The following is an 18,227-nucleotide window of genomic DNA, read 5'->3' on the forward strand; positions in this document are numbered from 1 at the left end:
GTGTCGGTTGGTCCAATTATTCGAAAAGAAGAAAGCGACAAAGACAAAAAAAGGAAAGTGATCGAGGAAGTGCAGTGATGAAGAGAGTTGGCAGATGGCAGCTTTCGGATCGCTACATTGAAGGTGCAGATGTGGAGGTTTTCTCTTCTTTTTTTTATCTCAATCACATGTCAAAGCACATCTGGCGAGGTACAGCTCTGCTGTAGCGGTAATGAAATTACCTTCTAGTTCCAATTCTGTAATCCACAAGCAGTTTTTCTTATAGCGACAGTCACAAGCCATGTCGGAGGAATATTTGCTCTCAGACTGTAAAACGTGTTATATCTCGTATAATCATAACGACACACAATTGTAAAATGAAAGACATTTTAAATGCTTACATTTTGATTTGATATTAATTCAAAGTAAGTTCTTTTGACAACAACACTCGTTGGAGTCTACAGACATGCCAGCGGCTCTGTGAGGCTGTACTGAGCTAAATGCTAGAATCCTAATGCTAACATGCTCACAATGACAACACATCATTTTATAGAGCATGTAAGCATGCTAACATTTGCTAATTTCCACCAAACACAAAGTACAGTAGCGGCTCATGTGGATGTCATTAGGTTTGCATTCATTTTTTCATAAAACAAAGTATTGAAAAATTATTTTGACTGATGGTCGCTTGAGAGAAGTCATGACAATTAACTGTAAGTGGTTCATAAATGTCTGTATCTCATTAGACTCTATGCAATAGGTGTTCTAAACGTAAACACACAAGACCCCAATCTTTAACCACATGGTGGCACGAGTGAAAAGTCAGGGTTCATCAGCTGGAGACCATGAATGTCCGTACACAACAATTCATCCAGTAGTTGGCGCCATATTTCAGTCGGGACCAAAGTGCTTGACAGACAGTCCAACATTGCCATCTCTGGAGCCACACGTCTAGCGTGACTCTAAATAGTAGTATGACTATCACGGATGGTGTTTTTTTGTTTTCGGACTGTCACTGTTCTCATTTCAACAATGTATGCACTCTCAGGCAAGCTTTCATTGGGTACTTTGGAAAAGATTATACGATCTGAACATTTAGCAGCTGGACTGTAATGATCAGCAAACGTCAATGTTGTCAATCAGAATAACCACCTCGGGAAACTGCCGATCAGCCAATTACTAATTGGTGTGACGGTCATGTTGCACGCTGTATGCAATGTGCGGATGCTTGTGAGATTTTTTTTTTTTCCATTTGGGAAAAACATTATTTGGCTCGGGTAAGGCTGATGACATACTGTAATAGGAAGGAGACGAGGCAATTAGGGCCCCCTCGTCTCCTGTCTTGTATCTTGTCAGGAAATGATTTACAAATAGGTTCTTTGGAAACTCTTTGCATATTCCCTCTCCCATTTCCAATCTCTCTCTTCTCTCTCTCTCTCTCTCTCTCTCTCTCTCTCTCTCTCTCTCTCTCTCTAATTCAATATGCTTTATTGGTATGAATGTTACAAGGACAACATTGCCAAAGCGTCAAATAATAATAAGATTACAAGAACAAGGGGTAGACTTCATAAAATCAAAAAATCACTCACTCACTCACGCACACAAACACACACACACACACACACAAACACACAGGCACTTTTGCTCTGTGTTTTATTCCACAAGGCAGATTGTCATACTTGATATGTAGAAACTTTGTCTTCCACCCTATCATGCACCCTATCATGCATGCAATGCTCACGCACAAGTAAAAGCACTCAGAAGATGTCACACTGTGTATAAACATTCATTATTCATTCTAGAAAGACACAAACACAACACACACACACACACACTTGCACAGTTAGGGTAATTAGTGGAAAGATGGAAAGAAGAAGGGAACTGTCTCTCCACATGGACAGGAAGATGCTTTTAATATACACATATCCCTTCCTCACACTGTCTCAACTACTATGTCCCCTTTAACCACACACACACACACACACACACACACACACACACACGCACAGTGTGTTAGCCTTCGGGCAGAATTACCGGTTTGACTTCCGCCTGGTGGAGATGTAGGAGAATGATAGTGGCAGGCTAAACCAAGGGGCAATGAATCAGTGCCTTATCAAACCTCTGGCCCTAGGTATGAACTGTCAACACACACACACACACACACACACACACACACACACACACACACACACACACACACACACACACCATTGGCAAACATCACCCTTCCACAGTTGGAAACAGCAGCAACGTCACATCACGTGTCTAAGGGCTCAGTGGGGCGGTTGTCAGGGTCCACAGTCTGTCCCTCTGCTCGGTGATTCTCCCAGTGAGGGGAAGGGGGAGTGAGCAAAGGCTGGCATGTATAATTCAGCAGCTTCACGACAAGCCCTGTCACCATGTAGATTTATAGCATTGGCGAGAGAGGAATGGGGAGATGGTTGGGATTTAACTACCTCAGGATCCTAATGGGAGCTTTAGCATGCACTTTACAAAATCACCTTAATCCAGCGTTGTTCTGTGAAGGGAGGGATGTGAGCGGAAAATTAATTGCTTTTTTTCTGCACGTCTGAGTTTCTCTTTTGAACCAGACAATTGCTCGCTGGTTGTTGCTTTTTATCATTATATAGCATTGCTTTTGATTTTTTGGGACAACTTTGTCCACATATGGATAGACGTGTGCGTGTTTTAAATTGAAACGATGTCTCGGATTCGACCTATGATAACAGATAAAGTTGTCATTCCCAAGGTTGGGCATTAATGAAGAAATTAAATCCGATAGGGGCATGTCACCTTCAGGAGAAGGCAGACTTTTATGACTGATGTTTTACAGGATGCATTAGTGCGCATAAAAGGTTTATTAGTCAGGCAGCACTGGGGAGCTGTCAAACCCTTGACTGTATTTCACTCCTACGACGCTGAGTTGCATCAAACTATGCTGCTTCTACAGAAACAAAACAACAAATAAAGCCCAAACCAACTTCAGCTTGTGCAGTGCCGCCTGTAAAGTCCGGGTGCTAATACATTTGCATTGAAGCATAACATTTGCATTTAAAGCTTTTCTGTGGAGTTGATTTTGTGGTGGAGATCACAATCTTTTTGTTTGTCGAAAAGAGGAAGATCTTTGTGCTGCGCCTTAAAGGAAGTCCGTTATTCCACTGTGATTTTAACATTCTGCAGAGGGGAAAAAAGCGGGGAGGGATGGGTGAGGCGTACGGGACTTTTATCAGCCGAGATGAGAGTTGTGACAGTCTGGAGCCCAGGTTTTCTGGGCTGTCTGTCTCGGTGTCCTTCACACCGAGGGCCTGGATGACGGGGCTTGGACGCAGGGTGGGGAACTTTTCATGTGACAGAAGGCTTTGCCTAATAGCCAGCCTGTTCTCCAACTCGGTCTGTTTTTCTCCGTCTCAGAGACGCACTCTCATTTTCTCTCTCCTCCTCGTCTCTGGCCATATGCGCCTCTGACATCTCTCCATCTCTAATAGAGGAGGGTACAGACAGAGGAGGAGTCTGTTTCATTGCCTCAAGTGTGGCGTAAACAAGCTTTTAATTTTTAAATCTCTCCAGAGCAATCCAGATTCTGAGACAGCCGGTCTGGGCACCTGGGCAGTTCCCTGATTAAGGTGGCGCCGGCATTCTACTGTTGGAGAAGGGGGTAGTTTGAAAGAGGCAACAGGGGGCAGCTTTGCCAGCCTGCCAAGTGTGTGGGCGCTGCCATGGCCAGTCAGTCTTCATAATGGCTGTCTGGCAGTTGGACAGAGCCAGCTCAGTGGGCACACGACTGACTGTGGGGATCAGAAGAACTCCCCTCAGTAACCCTGGCTCAATGGTGCTTCAGGAGACAGCAAAGGGCAGAGGGGGGGAGGGGCAAAGGCGTTGTTGCTGTGGGCAAATGAAGGGAGGGATGGGAAGAAAAAGCAATTCAGAAGTGGAAACGGGGCGTAATGAAGGCCACAGAATGGACCATGAAGACAAAATTACACCCAAGTTGAAGTCGCAAAAGAGGAAATAGGGAAAGAAATCTTAAGTAAAAGGGAGAATGGGGACAGCATAGGTGCTCACTATTCTTTAACTATAAGCTGATGCCGTGTGCTTTCCGAAGGACAGATAAAGGTTTATCTCTCCAATGTGTTTTCCTCTCCCGTTCTCACTCTTGTGGGCTTGAGATTCAACTTTCAAAGGGGTATTAGATACTAGAGAACTTTCAATTTAAGCCAAAGACATAGTCTGCATTTAAAGCTGGCATGTTTTTTTAAAAACATGCAGGAAAAGAAAGTTTTGCTCTGCTTGGCAAGTCTGAGATATCCCCAGACCTGGGACCGGTATAATGAAGCAATATCAGCCTGGCTGTGTCTGAGATATGGGGGTTCAGTAGGTCTAATATTAGTAGTCTTAGATAGCTGATCTGACAAACCAGGTTATCAGCTTTAATCAGATTTTCTGATGCAGCATTTACACATTTAAGATGTGGGAATTAAATCCCTAATCCCATGCAAGAGGAACAGATAAAGACTGGAATGTAATAGGAGATAAGATTACTCTGCATGGGGAAATGGTCATTACAACAGCAAGAAAATAAGAGTAAAGAGGAATTTAAAATCAGGAGGAGTATAATGCAGAAGAACGCATAAATAACTGCATTATGAGAAGTTGCTTGTGAGGCTGTAATGCTCTTTACACTCCAGAAAACAAATTTGTTGCTTGGGGGCAACAGGCAGAGACGTCTTCGCTATTATTAGATTCTTACCAGTAAAATGACTAATTTCAATTTTGGCCTGAGAGTGGTGCCAAAGGAAAGGCCACGTTGGTACCTATGCAAAGGGTTCATCCCCTGGTGAACATGAAAGTGTTTTTCGCAAGAGTTTATGCATGGCGGTATTTCACACTGTTTTGGGCCTGAAGCTTGTGCAGAAGGAATTATCACTGATGTAAACCACTCATAAGATGTTGTGTTATCTTGTGCATGCTTTAATACTTGCATGGCATGTTGGCCACAATGATAATATAGTTATACAATACATATTGCAAGACAATTGGCTACAGGTTATCCCAGTTTATTTAAACGTAGAGGAAAGGTAGTGAGTTGTCATTCACTGCATTTACTTTTCATTTGTGTCTTACAGTATTGTACTGGAAGCTGAACTGAACCACTGAACACAGTCTCTCTTCATGTCACTTGTACTTCATGTCAGCGTCCTGTAAGAACGGTGACTCCATTGATATGTGGGACGTAGGTTACCATGGATAAATGTACAGTAGTGCTCTAACATCAGGGACTGGCATCTGGCCAGATGTGCACCTTGTGATTCAGTGTTTAATAATGTGTCACTGATTTCAATATATTTTGCTTAGGTACTCTGCGTTACACTGGAAAGGGTTGGCAGCCACTCAAGAAATACCATTTTTATTTATTTGTTTGCAAAAATGTTCACATATTTTGTTTAGGTCCATTCCAGTTATTGAACCATCGGTTAAGCTTTTAGCAGTGTTGTAGAACCATTCTCGGCCTTTGGCAACCAGTATTTTGTCCGAGCTTTTAACACACTGCAACCTATATACATCTGTAGTCTTCAAACTGTGCTCAGAGGGTAACATTCACTTTGTATCGCCAGAGTAGGCAATGGTTGTAGACCACAGTGAGCCATTTATCCTGAAACCTCTTGGGTTTCTTTAAGGGAATGGCTTTGACTGTGTTTTAAAGATGAATAGCTGCATATTTGTGAGCATGTAGAATGAATAATACCAGGAAATGACACAGTATATCCTCGTGAAAAATTAAACCTCTTGTTAGCAGACCACATCCAACATGTCTGTCCTCTGTCCCATCTGTCTTTGTTATACAGTGGGGAAGCATTAAGGTGATTCTATTACCTCCTACTTGCTCTCCTCTAAGGGATCTTTTTAATGTCATTCAAAGCCATTTAATTTGCAACCAGGAGTATAATGGCTCTGGAAATGGAAGGCACACTCCTGTGCCTACACCGGGGTGTGCTAGGATAATTGTTGATTGTCAGGATGCATCTCAGCGAGAGGGGGAGGTTTAAATGAAGCATGGTCCACACGCAGTCATAAAGCCAGTGAAGATGCATACCGTCATGTCCAGGTCAATTTTAATTCCACATTCATTCTAATGAGCATTTCCATTTTTGTGGGCTACATGAATGGGATTGCTGCAGTTCTCCTCAATTAATTCCTCAATCGCCCCCCTTTGGTCACAGAAATTGCTAAGTCTCCAAATGAGCCGATGTAAGATTGAGTCTTTACAGTGGTGTAATGCTCTTACTTGAATGGCTCTCCATTAATTCCTCTGCATGATTAACGACAGGTATCAGAGTCGGTAGGAAATGAGTTCACGGAGGGATACAGTATTCATCCAACTCCTCACACCTGCTGCAGCGCAGACGAACCTGTGTGATTATTCGCATTGGCTGAACATCAGCACAGTATTTTATTCTGCTCCACCGACCTTTCCGCCTCACTGTTCGCAGTCTGTGTGCAGGAGAACGCCTCCTTGGCATAATACACGCAGCCATCTAGTGAGTCGCCTGCACGCGATCCTCGGTCGGAGTGGCGTGCGCCGCACTTTCCGACGCGAACGCGAGTCTGAATGGGGGTCTACTTGAGGCGATGCATCTGGTGGACGATAAAATGGATTTATCGTTGCTTTTTCCCCATTTTGCTCTGATGAATAAGCCGCTTTGCACTCGTATTAAACCTCCCCGAGCTCTCTGTACCATGATGCATGGTCTGTTGCTGTGCCTTGTCTCTTCACTTCCTCCGTGAACTGATTAAGTCTTTGGAACAGCATGGAAACACCACAGGGTGTTGCATTGTTTTTCAGTGTGAAGACAATTCCACTGAACAGTATGAATAGACCAGTGACTCTGAAAGAGGCAGACTGTCACTGTTTGTCGCGATTACTCAGTCGGCTCAGATCGTGCATCATATGATGGTAGACTCTCTCGTATGCTCAGGCAGTGTGCTTCACTCTCTACCGCACAGCTTCAGGCCTTCAGATGAAGTCAACAATTCAATTTGTGTAAATACAGGTGTAAATTCTACATATGTGCATATTTGAACATCTCCATCCCAAATTGAAATACATTAAACAAAAAGACCTGCTTCATAACTGACAAGATGAAACTTTCCCCGGCTTGCTCAGGTTGTCATTTCCGATATTAAATTGGAACAGTATTTATTTTTCAGTGTATGCACTTTGCTGTGGTCAGTGTGGATATAGATGCTTATATTTCCTGGAGAAAAAGAATCTCCTTAGCCCAATAAATCACCATGTAAACAAAGCCAATACTGCTGCGACTGTGGCTCAACAGGGGTTGCTGCACAGATGCAGGCTATAAAGACATTTTACGGATTTATCATTATAATGCCCCGGGAGCTTTGACACCCGTGTAGATTCTAGTCCCACCTCATGGAGGAAGAACAGCGTTGCGGTTGTTTTCTTTGTCTCAAGGCAAATTGCTAACATTATGAATCCCTACACTGTGTGTGTGTGTGTGTGTGTGTGTGTGTGTGTGTGTGTGTATATCTGGCTTGCACAGTATGTGGGAGTGTGTATTAATGCATCTGAGAGCATTAGACACAGCTATAATTTTTGCTTAGGGAGGAAAGTTCCCGAACAGCCTTCTAGTTGATAAATCTGAGCAAACCCAAAGAGTAAATACAAAAACAGTCCCTCCATGTTTTTTGGGTAGTGTCCTCCATCAAGCCTCCGACAGCATGTCACCTCTTTGTGACCCCGACTGTCACATAATCCCTTTGAAAGGCATTTTTGCGCCTCTCAGTATGTCCCTGTGCATCAGTTAATCATCCTGTGTGTCAGTGAGTCATAAAATCCAAGCTGTGAACCATCCTTCCTGCCATCCACCTCCAGCACCTGCAGAGCTGGTACCACCTGTGCCCACAGAGCAGCACCTCGCCACGGAATCTCAATAGAGTCCTCACTCCCCAATAACGGCTGTCACACTCGCTGACGGTTTTCTCCGTCTGCCATACAGAAACTCCTGTTACCAGAGGAAGATGGTGGATTATACAGAAGTTTTAGAATGGGGGATAAACCAGCACCAAAGATGTCCTCACGAACAATTGACACAATAAACAAGCAAGTGACTTGAAGCATTCTGCTCACCTCTCTAACCTGATTTCTTCAGGCGTGTTATTGTAACGTATCAAAGCCTTGATCGCAGACCGTAGGTGCTTTTAGTCTGCCGCGTGCTTTGTAAAAATCAGACAGTGCTCATCTGAAGATCACAGTGTGTGTGGCTCATATGTAGTCAAAAGGTCTGTGACCCAGTCATGCTTTGAAAGTAATCACTTACATTTTTAAAATAGTCAATTCTAAAAATAGCGTGAGAGTCAGGGCAACCTGCTTTTCTTTGTTTATTTCTTTTTTCGCAGTGAAAAACCTGAGCAGCTGCATTTTGAATGGGCTGCAGCGATGCTTGAGAACTGTTCCCCGGTAGAGAATAAAGAGCTACCAGCAGTCTAAACAGGACAAAGATGCCAGTGTGAACGAAACTTGCAATGTTTTGTTAGCCAAGGACCCTTTTAATCTTTGTAATAGTACAAAGCTTCGATAAACATGAGTTATGAGGTGAGGAGCCAGGGTCAGTGCTGTTTAGAAAAGCCACACTGTCAAAAGCTACAATTAGAATGTCCTGAAGTATTGTCCTTTGGCTGTAAACCAATGATAGAAAGCATCATATTCAGGTTATCTATACACCGTATACGTCCATGCATATAACACAAACCTCCGGCCTACCGCAGTAGAGTACCACCAATGTAGAGTGGTAGAGTGGTCGTACACGCATCTAAAAACCATTGCTGGCAGGTGCTGGACCACAAGAAGGCAATGAAAATATGACTAAAGGTACGCACACTGTAACTCCCAATGTATTTACACATCCACGTGCGACTAGCAAGCTAATGCTAATCTTTCTCAGACTTAGTGATTGGTCATAGCGCCTGGAGGAATTACATTTCTTTGTGTCCGTTGCTAAATTAGCCACATTTTTTATCATTTGAGGCAGAGTTTCTGCACCACACGTACTTATTAACCCCAATTGAAATGTCTAAAATAGGCAATTTGTTTCTATAAAAGTGATTAACTGTAAAAGGCTTCTCTTACTTGAAATAAAATGGGGATTTCTTTCTAGAGGATTCAATTATCAGCAATGAACAAAAGCTCTTTTGTTTGGCTTTTTGTGCAAATATATTCACAAAGGAAATTGGTTTGCAATTTGATGCATTTTTTTTTATACAGTGTAATTAGCAGAGTTGCAGTAGCTGGTGACAGCCCTACATTGTCTCCTTTGTGAAGTAGCTACGCCTAATTTCAGGAGTTGAAAGTTCTTAAACTTGGAGCCGCATATTAACAAGACTGTTGATGACTGTGTCCCTGGCAGCGCTCTCGTCGTGCTCTTTGTATCGCAGCACCTTATGTGATCATGGCCCGAGCAATCTGTGACAATGGAGCTTTTAATAGAAAGTCCTGAAAAATGTATTAGTCATGGCTCCCACACTCCCGCACATCAGCTCTGTCCTTTTTTTTTGTCTCAGCCACAAGCTGTCATTTCCTGTCAACATTCTCGCTCCCCTCCCTTCGTTCTCTGATCTTTAGCTTCCTGGAAGCTCTGATAAACTTCCCTTTCCTTCCTAAAGCCTAACCCCGCCTCTCCATGTCACTGCTTTGCCCTCCTCGGTTTTCCCATCACATTTCCTCTCATTAGGCTACGTGCGTATCTCAAAATCCTAGCTGGCAGGATCATCGCAGTGCAAAGTGTTGGGAAGATCACAGGGCTGCTCCTAATGAAAGGTGTGTGTGTGCATGGGCTATTTCTAAATTACACTCCCCTCGACAGAGCTGTCAGATGAAAGAGCATGAATCCATAGAGAGAGGAGGGGAAGTTGGCAGACAAGATGGCAAATGTAAACCTTTCCAGGACAATGGCCAGTTAGATCCAGCAGAGCATTTAGCGCATCAACGGTAAAGTTCTCATAATAGCAGTATGTCTTTTCTTTCATTAGATAGACCACAGCTGTGTTTTTTAATCTTCACTTTCCCTTTCTCTCGTCATCAATGCTCTACGACCCTTTTGCTTTCTCTTTTACTCCGTTATTTGATCTATTTTTTTCCGTATCGCAGTCATCTTGTGTCGTAAAGCTGTTTATCGTGTTAAATCATCCTGCAGAAATGACAGGATTTACTTCATTAAGTTTAGGCGGAGTGCACTGCTTCACTGAAGAGTAAGGGGAAGAGTCCTCGTGGGCTCTATCGGTATCATTAAGTCTCCTCTCTCATTAGACCAAACCTCGTAGGTCTCCAGGGTCCGGATGAAATGTGCCCTGCCGTCTTACGTGACGGAGTATGCTTTGATGGCATCGCCTCTGTTTGGAAATGGAAACGGCAATAGTTACTTTCACCTGAGGATGATTGCCACCAGCACTATGTACACAGCCTCATCCTCACCCAACGTCTTTACTCAATCAAGAAGATCCTCGCTCTCTTCCCCCAGTTTGCTCTTCAGCTCATCCCCTCTCTCCATTTTTTATATACACACACACACACACCTGAAACCCATTCAGCATATCCAAGCTACTCCAGTATGATTATTCATATGGCAATGAGGCCGGGTCAATTTGGCAAGGCTGCCACGGCGTGATGAGAGTGTTTCCGGATGATGACTTAGGAGTCCTGCAGCTTCTCTGCCAAGAGCAGGGAATTCAAACGTAATCAGGGGCAGGGACCCCTCCCTCCTCCTATCTCCCAGAGAGCCGCACGGGTCGAGGCCAAAACGGGAATAGAGTGAGGGAGACAAAAGTCAAAGTCTACGCAGCATCCTGCACGCTCCCGCCCTCTGTTTTCCTCACAGGGAGCCAGAGGTTTTCTCCCATGAGTGATGGGCTCATTTTAGGGCTATTGGAGAAACTTTTTTCTGTTTCACTCTGAAAGGGGACATTAGTAAGATTAGCTTTGTTCTAGTCTCTCAGTCCTATCTTGAAATCTTATCTCTCTCACAGACACACACACACACACACACACACACACACACACACACACACAATCTTCCAAATTTACGCACGACAAGGCTGTTGTCCATCCATCAACCAGAAGGCGCAGCCAGGGTGTGCTACAGCATCTGAGCCCCTCAGCTCACCCCTGTCCGCAAGACATGGTCACACCAAGGGGAGGAGGCAATGATCGGCCCTAATCAATAATACATCGACTGCATTAAAGCGTATGAATAAGTCATGGGCGGAAAGAACCCAGTCGTCAGGGCACACACACACACACACACACACACACACACACACACACACACACACACACACAGCAAAGTGATCTTATACTTAGGCCAGGGAAGATGAACAGACAGAAAAAGAGAACAAAGCAAGGGCTTTAAGTTGTAGGGAATTTATCACCCACCCACTGACATTTTGTTGCATGTTGAAGCTCTACTCTGTCTTTCACCCCCAACAACTCCAATCGCTGCCTCTCTATCTCTCTCTTTCTCTCTCTCTCTCTTTCTCTCTCTCTCTCTCTCTCTCTCGTAATGGCCTTTTTTCCTGCGGGTGGAATAAATAAGTTATTATATCCATGTGTCCTAAGGCTTAGCAAGGACCGTTTGAATATAAATAGTTCATTTGCCTCCATAGTAGAGGCTTCCCTTTGTGACATATAAACATATTTGTAATTACTTTTTTTTTTTTTCTTTTTTTTTTTTTTACAAAGAGCAGGGAGTGACTGTTTTGGTTGACTGGAGATGCAAGATGAAATTGCCTCACACAAATAAGTCTGCCAACGTTTTGCCCCAAACACCATGTCAGACAGGAGGGAGCGGTGGCTCAGCTCAATGCAGACTTGTATGTGCTGACAATAACGTGTGAACAGCCTGTAGACAATCTCAATACCGGGTAGAAAATGAGTGTGTTACAGAAAGTACAGCGTGGTAACTGTGCCAAGACTTTGAATGGGAGCAGCACTTTTGAATTATTAATGTCTCAGATGTATAGAGATGGTATAACTATACCGCAGTTTATCGTGTTTGTGTATGTGTGTGTGTGTGTGTGTGTGTGTGTGTGTGTGTGTGTGTATGTGTGTACACATCTTTTCTTTTGGCAGTCGGTAAGTTGGCGCTTGATGCCAAAGTGTGTTTGTATGTGTGCCTTTGTTAAAACCTGAAAGTGTTGTCAATAGCTTCACCACAAGGCATTTTGGAGTCAATCCATCATGTTTTGAAAGGCCAACGGTTCATCAAAATGTTTTACGACTGCTTATACCTGCACAGGCGTGTGCTAGCGTGCATTTATGTGTGCAATTATTAGTGGCTGCTCTTTGATGAGCGTGCCTTGTTGTGAGTTTGTGTTGTGATGCTGCGCTCCTCAAGGAGGTGCAGGAAGGGAAAGGAAGCAGCTCTTTGTTTTTGCCAACAGAAGTATGTCAGACAGGAATACTCGGGGAGCAGCACATTTTGAAAGATATCGCAGCCTATTCTCCCACGTGAACATTCTTTTTCCTCAAATATTGTGCTGCACACAGCACGGGAGACAAAACGGGGGAGAAACGGGACAGTGATGAAGCAAGTGAGCCGGAGAGGCCGAGATGGACGGATATGTGTGCTTGAGGGAGTGACTGACGGGAGACAGAGACGGCAGAATATTACCGTCAATCGAGTTTATGTAGAGTATTAATGAACCACTTCCTTATGTAAAGGATTCTGAACAGAAATGTTTTATATCCTGAACAACACATTCACATATTGCACTATAGATAGTAAGTTGACGGGCTGTCATTTATCTCATTTAATGCCCATTGTTTATTATTAGGTGACTGCTGAGTCTTTTCCATCCCGAGCTCTGAACACTGCACATTAAACTAAAACTGATAAACATTTCACACACAAAACACATTGAGTATACTGTACAGCTAACGGCTTTGCATCACGACTTGCTGTCTCGTCTTCTTGCTACTGCTACAGTAAGTCGAGGCGTTAGCATGTTTTTTGATTAAGTTTCACTTCCTGTGTTGTGTAGCCATTTATGTGAGCGTTAATATTGCTTGCTATGGAAATAACCTGTTGCTTTACTGGTCATGAAGCGCAAAGCATCTGCACTGTGGTTACATGCTGATTAGCTGCTTAACTGACAGTGAACAAACGGATAACGGTACGCCTAATTTTTCCTTTTTTTTTGCATCCAAATGCAGTTTAATTTTTGGAACAATGATGTCAGTTCTGACATTGAACTTCCCAGTTGTAGCGATTCTAAACCAAGCTGCCATAGCAGTTCACTTTAACTTCTACTCCAGTGTGTGCCCCCTTTTTTTTTAACACTCTACATCCGTATGACACCACAGATTTGAGCGGAATAATATTTGTTGATTCTTGCTGCGATAGATGACGGTACATTTGCAAATATAAATGCAAACAAGCTGTCCAAGGTCACGGGAAGCGATTGTTTTAAAAGAAACATTTGAGCGGTGGAATTGGATGACGTCGCTCTAAAGGGAATTGAATTTCATTGACTTAAACAGCATCCCCATATGGTAAGTGTGTGTTTAGGAAAAACATGCCGACACAGTGTTTTTGAAAATGGATGTACCGTAGACGTATGAGGGAGAAAAAAATCATAATAAGAAGGATGGAGGGATGGCGGAATGAGAGAAGTTACAGCGGAGAGTTACATCTCGGGGAGGAGCAGAGCTCCATCACCCTGACGACATTGTCCAATTAGAGCATATGATTAGTGTAGACTGTCTCCAGTGAAATTGAATCTCTCAGCCGGGCTCGGATTGCTACAGGTCTCTGCAATTTAGCTATCACTTTGTCTCTGTCACCGCAGAGCTGCTAATATGAAACCGACGTAATGGATGATTTCTACTTAAGGCGTAGCTTGATTGAAGCTGATTACATTTCACAAAGGTTTATTATATTTCCATAATATGTGTGCATGGTGAGAGGGTGTGTGAGGACTTTCAGTCAGCTAAAGCTCATCTAAACATTTGGATTTTGTCTTTCGTGGGAAAGGTTACAAAGACAAATGACTCGACGGTAGTCGGTATTAGCAGGTTTTTATCTTCTGCAGCTCTGAGTGGCAGTGATGGAAACATGACACCCAGGTGGACAGGCTAATCTTCACCCCCTGACACGCATCACAAATATTATAATTTATTAACATACTAAACATGCAGTTAATAAACTCTCCTCAAAAGCCATCAGACTCCAGTCAGGCAACAGTGATTTGACCTCTCTGGTCATTGTAAAACACGCTTCAAACTGAACAGAAACAAAGTGAAACTCATCAAGACCTTCTTTGGTAGTCTTTCCCCAACAATCACCAGCTCTGAGTTTGAAGGAGAGTCTGAAGTCTTATATACACACTTACTTTGGTGGGAAAAGGGTATCATTTGTCTTTGTCCTTTTTTTTCTCTTCCTCCAGGCTACCAGAGCCGAGGGCACACCCCATGGACCCACGGAACTTTGACGACAATGATTCCGGACCCTCCATGGGCCACGCCCCCTGATACCAGCAGACCAGACTCCCACTACATTCACCCGTCCTTCATCGTCTACTTCAGCCAGCCTGACAGCCCGGTTGAGCTGTCAGGCTGGCCCTCTCTTTCTCTGTCAGCCGTCTCCTTTTCTACCCCTTTCCCCCCTCCCCTCGCCGGGCCTGCTGGCAGTGAGCTGACCTTGAAGAGGGTCGATGTGACATATATGGATGGCCACGTCTTTTCTGTGTCTGAACTTCTTTTTTTTTTTTTTTTTTTAATTCCTCACTAGTTACTAACTTTCTTTGATTGAAGCACACAAGTTACGTGCAATCAATTACCATCAGGCTCAATTTCCACAGCCAGTCGGATCCTCGGCTTACTGGTGAGCCTGGCTGACTCAGAGAGAGGAGCCCGGGTAGGCAGCCGAGCATCTGTTAAGCCCCGACAGATGTCAGAAATGGGAAATTCTGCGGCGCGGCTCTCTTCACACTTCATTTCTGCACAATATCATTTTGTTTCTGTCGTTTTGACAAACATTCGAACAATCCTTGGGTATAAAAAGGGAACTTTTGTCAGATGCCACAATGCCTTACGTCATCGAGAGAATATTACAGAGGTGTTTTAGGTGTTGTGTTTTTAATGTGGACAAAAAAAAGTGTCCCTCGCTTTTGCTTTATAATGTTGTCCTTTCCATCATCCTGTTCCCTTCACCCCTCTGCCCTACCCGCTGATTCTTTATGCTTGTTGATTTGAGCGCACTTCCTTGTGTGCTTGTCAGATCTATTATCAGAAGCGGGGGACATTTTGACGCCTATCGATTGGCGAATGTTGCTGAGTCTTTGTTAGGTGGAAATCGAACTGTAATTTGACTGTGCAAAATAGCACTCCAGCAGTATCAGCTCTCAATGCACTGTAATGTAAAGGCTCATTACCCCTGGCCAATCTGCAGGGTATGACAGATTGCAATCCAGACGAGTGTACGCACTTTCTACCTTGACCCACTCAGCCGTGGCTTTCATTCATGATGTACCGCCGCAAGTCTGTCCGTGTCAGCGGTTTGTTTTTTACGTGATTGATCCTGTTGCCTTTAATTCAAAATTGAAAGTGGTGTCACCCATCATATGAGAGACATGTTTGACAACAACATGACTTCACTGTGTTGTAACGTTGCACTTAGAAGCGCTGAGAGTTATATACCCACCCAGGGGAAATGTCTGTGTGTCTACAGCCTTTTGAAATGACTCCAAAGGGCTCAGTCTTTATTCTAGTGTAACAACCGGCATAAGTCTGACTGTCTGATATTTCCTCTGGTTTTTATTTGTCTATTTTTTTTTTGTCTTGAATCTATAAATAAACTGCCAGTTTCTTAGATTGGATGTTGAAGAGGACATTCATATTTTCACTCTGGGAACAATTCCTGCATTATTTTTCTCTTGCAAAACACTACAGACACCTGAATACCATCAGTCATCCAAGACACTGATATCAAAAAACCTCGCAGGCGTGCGACGATGGATGGAGACAGGAGGAGAGATGAAGTGCTGTAAAGACGGGATTCGGGAAGGGGAGGACTTCTACTTCTCCTTTATCAAAATGCAAAGCAGGAGCTCATCCAGATAGGACTGGGAATGGTAGGTTTGGAAACAATAGGGGGGGGGGGGGGGGGTTGATGGAGCGAGAGAGCTCTTTGGGGTCTCTGCTTCTCCACAGAGGCATTTAAATGCAGACTGGTTTTATTCCTACGAAGCCAGAACCCACTTCCATCAACTCGCAGCCTCAATCAGAAATCTCTACGCTGCTCATTTTTCTTTCTCACTTTACTTCTCTTGCCTCCTCAAAACAGCACTATGTGGCTCACTCTCTCCTCCACTCCCGCTGTCTACCAGAGCCGCTTCATCAAGCCAAGGATGCTTTTTCTTTCAGCACGTCTGATCTCTCCACATTGAGATATTGACTCTTGAGAAAGTCATTTAGCCGTTGGTCATTGCTACCTGGGTGGTAACACATCTGGGTTTGCGTTCTCTGGTGAGTTTCCCCTTTACAGAAATAATGGGGCTTAATGATTTACCGCATGAGGCATTGATCCTCGGCATTCGCTAAGCCGCTGCTGACTGACCAAGCACCAGAGCACTCAAACCCTTTTTAGAGATTTCTATTTTCTTGTGTGTTTTAGTGTTTCTGCGGCTAATTTGATTGATCAAAGAGAGGCTGGTTTCGGAGAATAATCATTACGCCGTCATCGGCGTCACCTCCGACGTGGGGTCTGGCATGATCCTAGAAATAATAACTAACCTGATGGAGGACAACGTGCCTGTTGTCTGGTGAGGAAATGGAGAGGAGAAGATTGTCAGATCTAATTTAGCCAGGGAGACCACAAAGTTCCCTTTTTATGCACACCCAATTACACCTGCTCTTCCAGGTTCACTTCACTGAGCGTGTTCACACAGAGGCACAATAAACACAAGCACCAGCTGTAAGACCTACGCTTTCCTGGTGGGGCAAAAAAAAAAAAAACGTTGTGTATTTGTATTGACATGAATTAATTGCTTCATGGGTTGTGAGATTGAATTAGCTACGTGACATGCTTGCCAGTGGTCATGCAGCTTTGAATGCCGCCTTTAATAGAGCCTGTTTCTTTCTGCCATCATTTATAAGACAGTCGGTGTCTGTGGTTTCACAGTAATAGTGCAGCTCCACCACCCACCAACCCACCATGACTTCTGTTTATTAGCATGCAAGGGCTGGAAGAGAAATATGAGATGTCTCATCCATACAGACCACACATTGCCCTGAGATGTAAGTGTGTGTGCATGTGTGTGCGTTTATGTGTGCATTAGCCTGTAAAAAATGACAGTTTATTTGCAGAGGCCCAAACCTCTTGTAGCATTCAAGAGAATGTATTGCTTGTCTCACAGTAAATGCACTTTCTTATACATCTTTCCCCTTGGCCTCTTTACTCGCACACACACAAACGAAATAGGCATCAGTTAAGAGATGCTCGCCCGGATTTTTACATTTTCCACTGTTTGCTTTGGGTTCAAACACTCACTGAAACAGGGATGACTATTACAATACATGACATGGTGTTGTGAAAGATCTTTGAGTTTAACATTTTCATTCCTTATGTGGGTTTCCAATACGTTTATTATGCATTTTTGGAATACGAAATGTGAGGTAGAGAGCAAAGAAAAAAGACATATTGGAAAATGACGCATGCATAAGATGCACATAACCCAAAGAAAATGACATCACTCGATGCCCGGAAGTGCTCTTCGCGTTTTTTGTTCGCATTTTTAATCCCAACTCTAATTTAGAGCTCAAGCTTTACTCCATTCCCATTAATGTGTTCTGCAAAGGGCTGTAGCACCTCTGAAAAACGCTAATGGGAAATAAATCCATTGGCTCACATGAGATCCAGCCGGCGAGAAGGTGCCACAGATTGTGGACCATTCCAGACTGACTGACAGCAGGCATCTGTCAGACGTGGCAGGTACAGACAGCTGTCTGGCAGCCCTAGCTTATGAACAATGACTGGGTGGAGACGAGATGGCCAAGGAATCCATCTCTCCTCACTAGACAGCTCCCATCACTCTTACATCCCCGAGTCAGCAAAGACACCTTCGGGCTTCTGTCTCTAATTTCTGTGCAATGGTTTCCCGTCTGAGCATCCTACTTGGACAAGTAAAAGAATTGTAGAGTAGGATAGGGAAAGAAGACTGAGGGGATACTCTAATCAAAA

At 43.8% G+C, this 18,227-nt stretch overlaps 1 protein-coding gene across 1 annotated transcript in view; it reads left to right on the plus strand.

Annotated features, from left to right (window-relative positions):
- The window catches only part of trim44 (tripartite motif containing 44), a 40,806-nt gene extending 24,947 nt beyond the window's left edge, over positions 1–15,859 (plus strand). The window contains exon 6 of the mRNA XM_079162295.1: positions 14,434–15,859. Within this exon, the coding sequence (XP_079018421.1) occupies positions 14,434–14,518 (85 nt within the window). The 3' untranslated portion in view covers positions 14,519–15,859. The remainder of the gene's footprint in view (positions 1–14,433) is intronic.
- Positions 15,860–18,227: the final 2,368 nt, after the last annotated feature.

Source organism: Pholis gunnellus (assembly GCF_910591455.1).
Source record: "Pholis gunnellus genome assembly, chromosome: 7".
Classification (NCBI taxonomy): domain Eukaryota; kingdom Metazoa; phylum Chordata; class Actinopteri; order Perciformes; family Pholidae; genus Pholis; species Pholis gunnellus.